The sequence below is a fragment of the Telopea speciosissima genome, chromosome 4, assembly GCF_018873765.1.
Source record: "Telopea speciosissima isolate NSW1024214 ecotype Mountain lineage chromosome 4, Tspe_v1, whole genome shotgun sequence".
Taxonomy (NCBI): domain Eukaryota; kingdom Viridiplantae; phylum Streptophyta; class Magnoliopsida; order Proteales; family Proteaceae; genus Telopea; species Telopea speciosissima.
Genome location: NC_057919.1, coordinates 66,393,256 through 66,405,697, shown reverse-complemented (window position 1 = coordinate 66,405,697; position 12,442 = coordinate 66,393,256). Strand labels below are relative to the sequence as shown.

At 39.8% G+C, this 12,442-nt stretch overlaps 1 protein-coding gene across 1 annotated transcript in view; it reads left to right on the top strand.

Annotated features, from left to right (window-relative positions):
* LOC122658412 (nodal modulator 3) overlaps positions 1–12,442 on the top strand; it is a 58,766-nt gene that overhangs the window by 28,443 nt on the left and 17,881 nt on the right. Inside the window, exons 11-15 of the mRNA XM_043853359.1 lie at positions 6,847–6,975; positions 8,143–8,214; positions 8,358–8,453; positions 8,582–8,659; positions 10,290–10,418. Coding sequence (XP_043709294.1) covers positions 6,847–6,975; positions 8,143–8,214; positions 8,358–8,453; positions 8,582–8,659; positions 10,290–10,418 — 504 coding nt within the window. The remainder of the gene's footprint in view (positions 1–6,846; positions 6,976–8,142; positions 8,215–8,357; positions 8,454–8,581; positions 8,660–10,289; positions 10,419–12,442) is intronic.

Sequence of the window (12,442 nt, the reverse complement as noted above, 5' to 3'; positions counted from 1 at the left end):
GAAGAATGCCAAAATGTAGGAAGAAATCAAGTGACTTGGCCAAAAACTGTAAATTTTTCGCAAAATCCCCCTTGGTAGTGTTAAAATTTTCGAAACCTGGTACAAACCAGTTTCGACCCTTGAATCTGTCTCGAACAAGGTCTAATCCGAGTTGTCTCAGCCGAAACTAAGAACCATGTTTAGAAGTCCCAATCTAGCAACACCAGGCTAGATGGAAGAGAAGCCATCTAGGCATCTGTCCTAGCTGTAGTAGGAAACCTGGCCATTAGCTGGGTGGGGAACCCTGGGGTGGGTATAAATAACAAAATAAATGGAAAAAAAGAAGCAAAAGTGTCTTTTGGGAGTCGCCACCTAGATAAGGGTCTAGGACTAGGATCCATAACTGCATCCCCTTTAGGGGAAGAAAATGAACTCCAATGGAAGGCTTTGGTCTACCTAGAGGTTGGGTAAGTGTCATGTTACGGACATGGGAAGGGGTTAGGTACCCAGTCCGCCCAGTTGAAACCTGTCTTCCTAGACCATGTGTTCCTACAAAAATATATTAATTAAAGCCTGTATTTACAAAGTTGAAAAGAATATGTACAAATGTCGGAGGTCCAAATAAGTTGAGACCATCTCATTTGGAGGTCTATAGCAAAAGATTCCATTTTGAGGGTCCTCATTGCTCAGGCAGAATCCGGTGAGGATTGCCAAGTTTTTTGAATATTTTTAAGGTCTCAAATGACTGACCATGGCAAATGGAGTCCAATGACACTGACTGGGTGTCAATCGGATACCCACATGAAAAGATTCCATTTCGAAGCCGAGATTGGCCTACGGAATCCGTAGGGAATTTGGAGGCACCAGGGGTCAAAATCACTTATTTATGGCAAATGGAGTCCAATGACACTGACTGGGTGTTAATTGGACTCCCACAGGAAAAGATTCTGTTTTGAGGGCTGAGATTGACCGATGGAATGCGCAGAGAATTTGGGGGCACCAGGGTATATATATTTACATACTATTTACACATGATATCTACATTATTGAAAGAAAAAAAAAATTTAAAAGGAAGCAAAGAATACCTATCCTCAGGTTCCGGCTTGCTCGGGAAGATTCTTTACTCAGACATGCGGGGCCCAATTCGGCAGTATTGCGGCTGCCCAGGCACCTTCTCGCACAATTCTAGAGCCATTTGGAATCTCAGATACCCAGCATTGTGTTGATTTCTGTAGGGGTTTCCCAAGGTGAAGAGAGCTTCCTTCTCTCTCTTCTCTTTTTCCTCTCTTTGTTGGGGTTTTTTTTCTCTGTATTTTCCAAATTGGAAGGGGGGTATTTATAGTTTTTTTTTTTATAGGAAAAAGTGTCTTCAGCACCGAATTGGTACTAAATTCCGCACCAAAAAGGTGCCTTCCATGTGGCAGCTTAGATTAGCTTTGAATGAAATTTTTACCTATGAAATTCGGATGGCGATATCTTTTAATCCATTGGGCTGGTTTTCATGAGCCATATATCGTCTGAAGGGTCTTTTTGAGTACTATCCAATGATTTGGAGATCAAATGCAAATTTGGCCGGGGACACAGTCAAAACTGTGCTCAAAGCAGGGGATCCACAAAACAATAATTCGCATAAAATAGCGGCCAAACGGTATTGTCTCGCACCAAAGTCTAGGTTCCGGCATAAAATGAGAAAACACTCTTATCTTAGAAGTTTTAGTGAATTTTGAAAAGGTTAGGGTACCCAAATTGCACCAGGGGCAAAATGGTCATTTTCCCCAGAGAACCCTAAACTTCTGCAACTGAGATTTCCGATGAGATTCCAGGAGGTTCCTTCCATCATTGTTGATATAATTCCAGAGGTGACAATTCAGTGTCTACAATTCGTTTTTTTTTTTTGAATGGTGTACCCAGTGCACGAGGCTCCCGCCACTGCGGGGTCTGGGGAGGGTCATAATGTATGTAGCCTTACCCCTGGCTTTCGCAGAGAGGCTGTTTCCAGACTTGAACCTGTGACCACTTGGTCACAGGTATGTTTTAACTCAGGGTAATTCAAGACTTTCTTTTCTCTTTTGATTATTTTTCTATTTTCGGCATAAACAGTCCATAGATTGGCTGTTTGAGTGATGCTATTTTGGCGTTTTGGTTAATTATGGCTGAGAGGGGTTATATACCATTGTATACCACCAGAGCTGGTTAGTCTTTTCTTACAATTGAAATTTCAGCATTGTAGTTACCATAGTTGTCACGGCGTCTTGGCGACCCAAGGTGTTGGAGGGGGCCTGGATGCCAGGTGACACCAATAAGGCACCTAGGCACCTGGATTCCTAGGCATTGACAACTATGGTAGTAACTGACATTGAGTTTTTCTTTTCTTTTTCATTGGGTTTTGCTTGGTTCTCAGCCTTTAAATACCAGACACTTAACAGCCTATGTTTGTTTCCATGCGTTTTTGCTTTGTTACAATTGCTCAAGAAATTTTGGAAGCATCAACGATTTATCCTTGATAATTAACATAGTAAGATAGTGGGCGAGCCTTGGCGCAACGGTTAAGTTGCTCTATTGCAACCATCAGGTTGCAGGTTCGAAACATGGAACAGCATCTCCATGAAGTGGGGGCAAGGCTACGTACATTTGCCCTTCCCAGACCCTGCATTAGCTGGAGCCTCATGCACTGGGATGCACAATTATGTATGGGTTCATCTGTGTGTAACCTACACAAAATTTGAAACCATACTACTCAGCACAATTGGTTTTAACTTTAGACACAGGGGTGAATGATGTAATTTTATATAAAATGGGGTTTAGTGCTTAAAATGACTAAAGATCCATGAGGTTAGAGGGTAGAAAGGGAATTGACCATGGCGCTGTACGTGGTGCTTCTTCTTGCTCACTGCCAGTGTATGTTACTCAGCAAGTGGCCATTGGAATAGAGACTGGCGTTGAAGGGTCGGCAACTGCTGCCTGTGATTGTGGTGGTTCTGAGGAATACAGGAGCTCCATCTTGTGGGGGGGGGGGGGAGAATCCTAACCTTAGAAAGGTGGATGGAGTGGTTGGAGCGAGCTTAGCAGGGCTAACGCCCTCATCGGCCTCCCTACCACATACCCAATTGTTTACAGCTTCTCCAATTGGGTACAGTTGGCAAAGAGCATTCTGCACATCAATTCTTCGAGACAGAAAATGCCATCATGGAGAAGCATTGGAGCATAAGTAGAACTAGCCCCAGCCTTGTAAGCTGTTCCAAATTGTGGGGTTTTCTCTCAGGCAGTAGCAACCCTTCAATGCTGTGGTTGCAGTCAAAGACTGAAATTATGAACCTTCCAAGTGAACTCCTATTCAATACTTCCCAAACAGGACCAGCGACAACTGAGGACGACAACAAAGAAGGCTATAACTCATTGTTATCATGGGTGAAGGTAATAGATTCATTCAATACGAGGATATCGGCAGTGATGAGAACAAAGTCGTTATTGAAAAGGAAACCAACTTTGGGATCAAGAATTGTGGAAGAAGGGGTGAAGTTGCACCAATCAGGAGATTTCTTCTCTCTTGAGAATTGTTGCCACGAGACCCTCTTAATGGACTTGGCCTTGGCAAAAAATTTAGCGGTGGGTCTTCACAAGAGCTAGTAGCGCTTGGTGCTTCTGGGGTCAAGGCAGTTTTGGTAGTTATATGCAAGGATATTCTTTAGGAATATAGTTGCGACGGAAGGTTTACCCATTGAAATTGGTGGTTAGGTTGTGTGGAGGATGCTCAATTGGGGATTGGTGACTGCAGTGGTCACCTCGAGTTTCTTGAAAGGATTGGTTGATTCTCTCGGTAGACGACTGCCAAGGATCGCAATAGGACCATGGAAGGTGTTGCTGAACCTATCATTTCAGTGCCTACTAACTGAAGATTTGGGTTTGGTTGACAATGCCGTTCTTCACTATAAGAATGCCCAACACATCTATGGAAGGACAGCCAGCTGCTAAGCGCGGAGAAGAAGCAGTGCGAGGAACTGATGGCCTTCTTGTTTGGCTACCTCAACAATGATTGAACAAAAGCAAAGGCAACGTCTTCAGCAATTGAAAATGAGAAGTTACATAACTAACCTTGTATCAATTTTAAGATGGAATCTGACTTTTTGCGAGTGGTACCAAACTTCCAAATACTATAACAAAATATCCCCATCTATAAACATTGTACTATCTTGTGAGCAAGGGGGAAAAAGTGGTTACAAAATCTGTTTTAAACTGATTTTCCCATTATGTTGATTAAACCCTGGGTTTCAAAACCCAAATGACTAAATTCAAATATAAGGAACAAAATGGCAATTTCGTAATTTTGGGAACCGTTCAGGCGGTTCTATCTTATACATCAAGTAACAATTGAAAGGATCAAATTGGAATTAATTCTTTGAAGTGTAGGGCTTTCTGAAAATTTTAATAATTACGATGATAGATTTTAAATAAGGTTCAGAAATAGAGGTCTTTGGTAACATTAATAACGGCTGTCCTTAATTGCAAATAATAAAAGATATTATCCCCTACCTCTTGACAATAGAATCCAGCAGTAGCCTATATTGACTCTGACTGGGATATGATGTAGAAGACAACCCTATGTATGGGCAGAAGTACCACAGGAAGAAGAAGAGTCTGGCCCATCCAAGACCAATCAGCTCGAGCCTAACCAGTCCCTAACTTTGGGATAGAATTGGACCAACCAATTTGCCTTCACCAAGCCGTTCCCTAAGCAGCTTTCCATCAGCAGCTTGTAAGCAGCTTCCCATTAGCAGCTTGTAAGCAGCTTCTCAGCAGTAGCTTGTAAGCAGTTTCTCAACAGCAGCTTGTAAGCAACTTCTCAGCAGTAGCTTGTAAGCAGCTTCTCAACAGTAGCTTGTAGGCAACTTCTCAGCAACAGTCTATAAGCAGCTTCTCATCAAGGATTTTCTAGTATTCTCTTGGCTAAGCCCTCACTATATATAGAGACCTTATTGTAAGTTTTTGAATAGAATGAAAAAAAAATAAAATGAAGCTTGCTTTTTGCAAACCATTGTCATGAGAAAGGCTGAGAGATCAACTGAGAGAGTTGAGGGTGAGAAGCCCACCGCTGAGATAGCCCTCTATCCCCATTACCCTTCTATCCCTCCCATCTTCTCTTCTATCTTCTGTTTTGATTGCTGATTTGTTCCCTTAATCTGAAATTAATTTATTGAGATCAAGATCCTGCCTGGGGTTAGATCATTCGTGATTTAACCTTACATCAAATTGGTATCAGAGCTATGGGAGAACCAAGCTCCAATCAGCTGACGGATAATGCTAGTCAGGAGCAACTCATCCTAGCAGTCCAACAACTGTCCGATAAGCTTGCTACGATGGACGGAGAGATTAAAGAAGATGGAGGGATAGGAGGGTAATGGGGATAGGGGGCTATCTCAGCCATGGGCTTCTCACCCTCAACTCTCTCAATTGATCTCTCAGCCTTTCTCAGGACAATGGTTTGCAAAAAGCAAGCTCATTCTATTCAAAAACTTACAATAAGGCCTCTATATATAGTGAGGGCTTAGCCAAGAGAATACTAGTAAATACTTGATGAGAAGCTGCTTATAGGCTGCTACTGAGAAGTTGCTTACAAGCTGTTGTTGAGAAGCTACTTATAAACTACTGCTGAGAAGTTGCTTACAAGCTGTTGCTGTTGAGAAGCTGCTTACAAGCTATCACAGCTGAGGGAAGCTCGCTTAAGTCATGGAAAGCTGCTTACAAGTCTGATGGGAAGCTGCTTACAAGCTGCTGATGGAAACTGCTTAGGGAATGGCTTGATGAAGGCAAATTGGCTGGTCCAATTCTGTCCCAAAGTTAGGGACTGGTTAGGCTCGAGCTGATTGGTCTTGGATGGGCTAGACTCATCTTCTTCCTATGGTACTTCTGCCCATACATAGGGTTGTCTTCTACATCAGGATAGCTCAACCGACTCAACTCCTATGGATTTGAAACTTCAGGATAAAGGTTTCTGACCCACAGCCCTATGAAATTCAACAACCATTCGTTGGATTCAGCAACCTGAAGATCAATAGGAAGTTGCTGAAACAGGACCTAGCGGTAAGTCAGGAACCACATTTGAAGAATGATTCGATTCTTACAACTGGGAGAAGTTTTGGGTCTGAGTTCCTAGGGTTTAAATCACCCTAGGGAAAGCAACTTACTCCGAAATCTGAGAAGGAAAGAAGAAGGATCAAAGGTGATTGATCCAACTTCATGGGGCTGTCGATGTTTCCCAGAAACAGAGTTCAGAGAAGATAACGATGGAAAGGAGAATAGAGAAATAAAAAGGAGAGAGAAAGAGGTATTGGGGAAAATAGAAGAGAGGGAAAGAGGCTCACTCTGCGAAGAGCACACACAGGTAACTCATCACCAATGAGGAAAACCCAAATCTCAATTCAATATTCAATTCTTCTATTCCCATTGTAGGTTACAACCACATATAAACATTAATTACATTCTGAAAAGGAGAGAGAACTCAATTAGGAAACTAACACTAAATCATGACTCCTACGTATCAACTCCTACTAAAATAAAACAGAATAAAATAAAATAAAAAATTACAATGTCAACCAAAATTCTGCTTCTAGTTTGATTTTGTTCCTCGACTGAAATGCTACTCCTTAGTTCTTGCCGTTGAACTGTTTTTTTCAGCTTGCATTATGGAGTTTGTATTCTTGGCGGTTGTGTATGACTTGGTTAATTTACAGAATTTGAAATTTGATGTGTAGATTATTGAGCTTGGAGTATGTGATAAACTTATTTTTTGGGTTCTGAAGTTTTTTTCTAGAAGTCATTTAATGCTGTATGTATATTGACTGCTGTAAATCGGTTAATCTGTTGTGCCAGGTCACTGGATTTTCTGTTGGTGGTCGTGTAATTGATGGAAATGGTGTGGGAGTGGATGGCGTGAAAATAATTGTTGATGGTATTGAAAGGTCTTTGACAGACAAGCAAGGGTACTACAAGCTTGACCAGGTACAACTGTGTGCAAGTTAGTGATAACATCAGCTTATATGTTTGGTTATTGTATCCTTATTTGTTGATTTTAACGGAGCTTTTCTCCCCATATCCTTTGTCAGATTCAAGTTTATTCTTACAAAATCAATTATCTACCTTCTTATTAATCTTTCTAGTTCAAATATCATCAGCTGACAACCTTATTGTTTGTGGGCTTTGTTACTTCATAACTGTCGCTGATTTCTACCTATTGTCTCATGGGTCTAGTGGGAGTGGACTCATGTGTCTTGGTTAAAGCTGAAGATATTTGATGCTTTAATAGATTAATTAGTCTCAGAAAAATATCATCCAGGGAATTGGTTAACTTTCTAACTCCACCTTTCAAATCTTACAAGATAATGGCCAAAATTGTGGATTTTCTTGCTTCACAACATTATTTTCATAGATGATGGCTATTCCGCTTGTTCTGTGGAAGTTCATCCATTCTAAATATTATTGTGACGATAAATTTGCTTCTCTGAATATCTCAATATTCTTCTCTAAAAGCAAGCTAAAATTTTTGTGTTGCTCATTGGCATAAAGTTCTTCCCCTGATATGTTTTATCATAGAGTTGTGAATTGCAATGTCTGGTACATGGACAATAGCCATCTTCTTCCCCTTTTTTCATTTATGATAAAACCAGTTTATGCTCATGACTGTGTATTGTACATTTGTGAATTTATCTATAACAATTTTCAGAGAACTAGTTTTGGACTTTGGTACTACAATTATTATCATTGTGGCCTCTCTGTTTGGAACAGTGTTCCTGTCATTTACTAACTGACTGAGGTCTTTCTATCATAGTTCTAGGTATTGGTATCGTATCAGCATATTGGCATTGCCGGTGCCCAAGGCCAATACAATACCGATACGGATCGGGTGAATCGAGCATGAAGCGGTTCAGTTTTAAAATTGGGCCCTACACCGGCCTGAATCCGGCCGATCCATATCAGTATTGTATTGGTATCGGTCGAGACTGATACGGACACCGATACTGATACCTATAACCTTGCTTTCTATACGTGAGCTGTGAGGAGTAAAAAGACTTAAGCTTATGCATGAACAACCTTCTTGTTATAATGAAGTTGATCTAATATTTATTTTCTTATTGTTTTGCCTTGAGAAACTTACATATAAGTGTCCAGGTTACATCTAAGCGCTACATGATTGCGGCAAACAAGGAACATTACAAGTTCAGCAACTTGGAGAATTTTTTGGTAAACATATCAATTGAATTCCTTAGTAGTTTCGAGATGAAAAAACCACCCCTTAGCATGTCCTTTATATATTAGTTCACCAACTAGTAATGATGGCTATCCTATTTCCTTTGGCTTATTCTGATCTTCCTTTTGAATGTTAGGTTCTGCCTAATATGGCTTCAATTGGAGATATTAGAGCAGTCAAATATGACATCTGCGGTGTTGTTAGGATTGTTACTGGTGGATCCGAGGCAAAGGTGATTTTATTGATTTTTATGTCTATACTACTTTATGAAACATGCTATTCAGTGAAATAGTGGTTAGGTCAGGCTTAGTACTAGTTAAATAGCATACTGATTACCATTTGATTATTCTTGGGGTCCAGGTAGCCTTGACACATGGTCCAGAGAATGTTAAACCTCAAATGAAACAAACAGATGAGAACGGAAAATTCTGCTTTGAGGTATGTTAGCTTACAACATGTGAAACTTGTATTAAGTTGGGAGATTTTATTTGGCTATTAACTTCCAATTTGCAATACTTCTGTTTTATAAAGAATTTGAGAGCCTGCAATGTAGCAGCCAGGGTGGGATAGGGGATCTTGGATTCAAGAACCTATACCTTTATGGCTTCGTTTGCTTCAATGACCCCCACCCCCTCAAAAAAAAAAAAAAAAAACTGTAAAAAATAAATTTGTATTCAATACACATTTATGGGTGAAGATTTTCTACATGGCCCGCTTAGCAAGCCTTCCCTAGAAGGCCTAAAAATCTGCCATGTGGCAGATCAGATGGAGCCCAAAGTTTGCGAACAGGTTGACCCATTGGTCCTCAGCTCACATGTCAAGTTTCAGCCCAATCAGAATTTGCCACGTGGCAACATAGAGTTTTGAAAATTCAGGAATCTGGGAGAGTGCACAGTGCTAGTTGGAGTACAGTAGGCATGCATAGACGTACATGGGAATGCATGCCAATACATGGGAGGGTATTTTATTGAATTAAGCTCTGAAATTTGAGACATGGCTAATTTGTACGATATCTTCTCTATCCAACAGTTGGATTTCTGATATCTTCTGTTCATGTGGCTCAAAATGGTGGACTGTTTAAGAAACCCTTCCAAAAACGAGCCGTGTGAAGGCAATTTTCCCATTTTGTATATCTCTATGTTTGTCTGTGTGTTTCCCCTGATTTTACTGAAAAGGAAGCATATTGGGCCATGGATGAATGAGGAAAAGATCCAGCCATAATGTCCTTCTTGTTTGGGAATTGTATCATTGACCAATATGCCATCATTTTTTCTCCCTTAACTTTTTTTTTCGGGGGAAAACATCATCCAGAAAAATAAATTAGTAGTTTTTCCCAAGTTCTGTGTTGAATTTTAGTAAAAGAATTTCCAGTTCCTTCTGGGCCTTTACAATTTCCTTTGCTTTTAGATAAGTCCTATAAAATATTTTCTAGTTTATCACCGGAGTCTTAGGAAGAAGGCTATGGTGCTGCTCAGCTACCTAGAGATTTAAAGTTACAAAAAAAGGGGAACACATAAATAAAGAAAAATAGAAATATAATAGGTATGTTACTGATTCAGGACAACTCTTTTATGGGTACCCACATGGACAACCAGTGGGTCCAGTTGACTGTGCTAATCTGAAGTGATCAATGAATGACATTGGTGGAGTGGTTGACCTAGATGATCTGCTGCAAACCTTGATACATATAAACCTTCTTCGGTGTTTCTCGTTATGAAGGATCAAACCAACCATTTGCGAAGTTGTTGATTGTTTAAGTATGGTTCTGATGCGATCTTATGTGGCTAAACCAGAATGTTAAATAGTATGCAGACACCATGTTACTTTTGATCTAATACAGCTATACAAGAATAAATAAAATCGTAATAGTAATTAGTCCTCATTAGCTTTAGCATTCACATCAATCTAAAAAAAATTTAGAAACGGTGTGAAGTTCTCCTGAATCATGTTCATCTCCTTAGAAGAATTATTATATATCATTTGAAGTGTTTAGTTTTTCATTTGTTAGGCTTTTATCCATACCTCTTTTCTGCTGATCACATCATTGTTGTTTGAATGTATGAGTCAGGTTCCACCTGGCGAATACCGGTTGTCTGCCTTGGCGGCTACACCTGAGAGTGCTTCTGGACTTCTTTTCTTGCCTCCTTATGTTGACGTTGTGGTCGACAGTCCATTACTGAATGTTGAATTTTCTCAGGTAAATTTTTAGCAGTTCATATATGTTTTTGTAAGTTTGTTTTTGTATTTCACCTCCAATGTATCTCCCTCACTGGATTCATAATTTGTTCTTTACACATCCTAGTTTAGGAGAGTATGAGTTTTTTTAAGACTTGGCAAATGATGAAAAAAATCTGATTTGTTGACTCAGAAGGTCTTACTGTATTTTTGACGTGGTCATCATAGATGGGCTGATAGACCATTATCTTCATGCATTAGCATTAGGGGTGGCACTTTGGCTTGCTGCACCTGGATTTTGGTCCACCTTTGCCTAACCTGAACATTGTACCTAAAAAGTCAGCCCACCGAAAGCATTCCCTACTACAGGCTGGGCCAGGGCCAGGGCCATGCCTGTGATGTTCTATTGAGTACTAGTCTATTAGATGTATTTATATAGATTTCTTAAAGATGTAATCCTGCAAATCTATTTTAGCTTGGTTGGTCTACTTCCAGACTGATGTTTTAAAAGCTCCATACTAAAAACAAGGAAGTTTCTCTTCTTCCTAAAATATAATTTATAAATACTCACGGGTATACTTAAAGGTACTGTCTAAATGAAGATCTATAGGTGTATTTAGAACTTGACACCTTCTTTTGATTTCCCCTTGTCTTACTCCTAAAAATTCTTTTAAGTCGGCGGTAAAAAAGAATTTTCAAAAAGAATTTGAAATTGACTTATCATGACTTGATTATCAAAAACCGTCATTGTCTTGTACATTTTTCGAGTATACATGTGAAATGATAGGATTTACCCTCATTAAATACTAAAAAGGCAAAAAACGTAAGGTTGCAAATTATTTGACACCTTAAGGGTGTTGATAAGAAACTCCCATACTTAAATATGGTTAAAAGTGCATATGCATATATGTATATGATCAATAATAAATGATTCACCCAAAAAAAAAAATGAAAATGTTGAGATGTGTTACCCAATATTATAAGGGTACTTTTGGTATTTTATTTATGCTTTATTTATGTACTTTTGAACAAGGGTAGAGTTTTAATTTGGGTTGTGACACTGTTCACGTGAACAGTGTCGTGAACAGTGCCGTGCACAGTGTTTCCTTTTTGTAATCTCTTTTATTATTATTATTATTATAAATAGAGAGCTGGACTGATCTCATTGATCATTCAAGCATTCTCAGAATTCAGGTTTTGATAACATGGTATCAGAGCAGCTTCTCTGATCTAGGGTTTTCAAAACTCTCCCCTCTCCATCGATTCCTTCTCTTCCCTTCTTTTCATTGACTTCCTCTCTCTCTCTCTCCTTTCTCTTTGCTTGGTTCTCTCAACCCTTCAAGGGCAGCACTAATGAGGTGATCCAATTATGGTTCGAGTGCTGCCCTCCAATCCACCTCAATTTTAATGCCCTAAAAGTTGATCGATAGCTGCTGCAATTATCTCTCTGTGATTTGGACTGCTTCAACCTTTTTTTGGAAATCGATCTCACAACTCTTGGAAGATCGATTACTTCTTTTGGAGCATCATTGGCAGGGCTTCAGACAGCATCTATCATACTTGGATTATTTTCAATTGATGACCTCAAAGCTTTGGCCCCTTTTTTTCCCTTCTTATCGATCTCAACTGTCAGGGTTTTACAAAACCCTGACACATTATCGATTTGGAATTTTTGGGCTGCTGTTTGGGGAGTTTTTTTGTGGGTTAATTCCCTACTCATACTGCTGCAATCGACCACTGTTTCACACCAATTAGTGCAGTTTTTTCCTGCAGATCAGAATTTTAGAATTCATAATCGATTTCAGCCTAGCAAGGTGTTTTTGAAGATCCGTTTTTTTTGTTCACCTCAAGGTTCGACATCTGACTAGCTGTCCTATGGGTGACTCAGAGATAACCTCAACTACTTCTGGAGGAGATCAGACTAGGAATGACTTCCTTCCTTATGCTGCAGCCAGCAAGCTTGATGGTACCAACTACCTAATTTGGGCCAGATCATTATCCCTGACTGTGGCTGGTAGGGGACTCACTGGCCATCTTACTGGTACC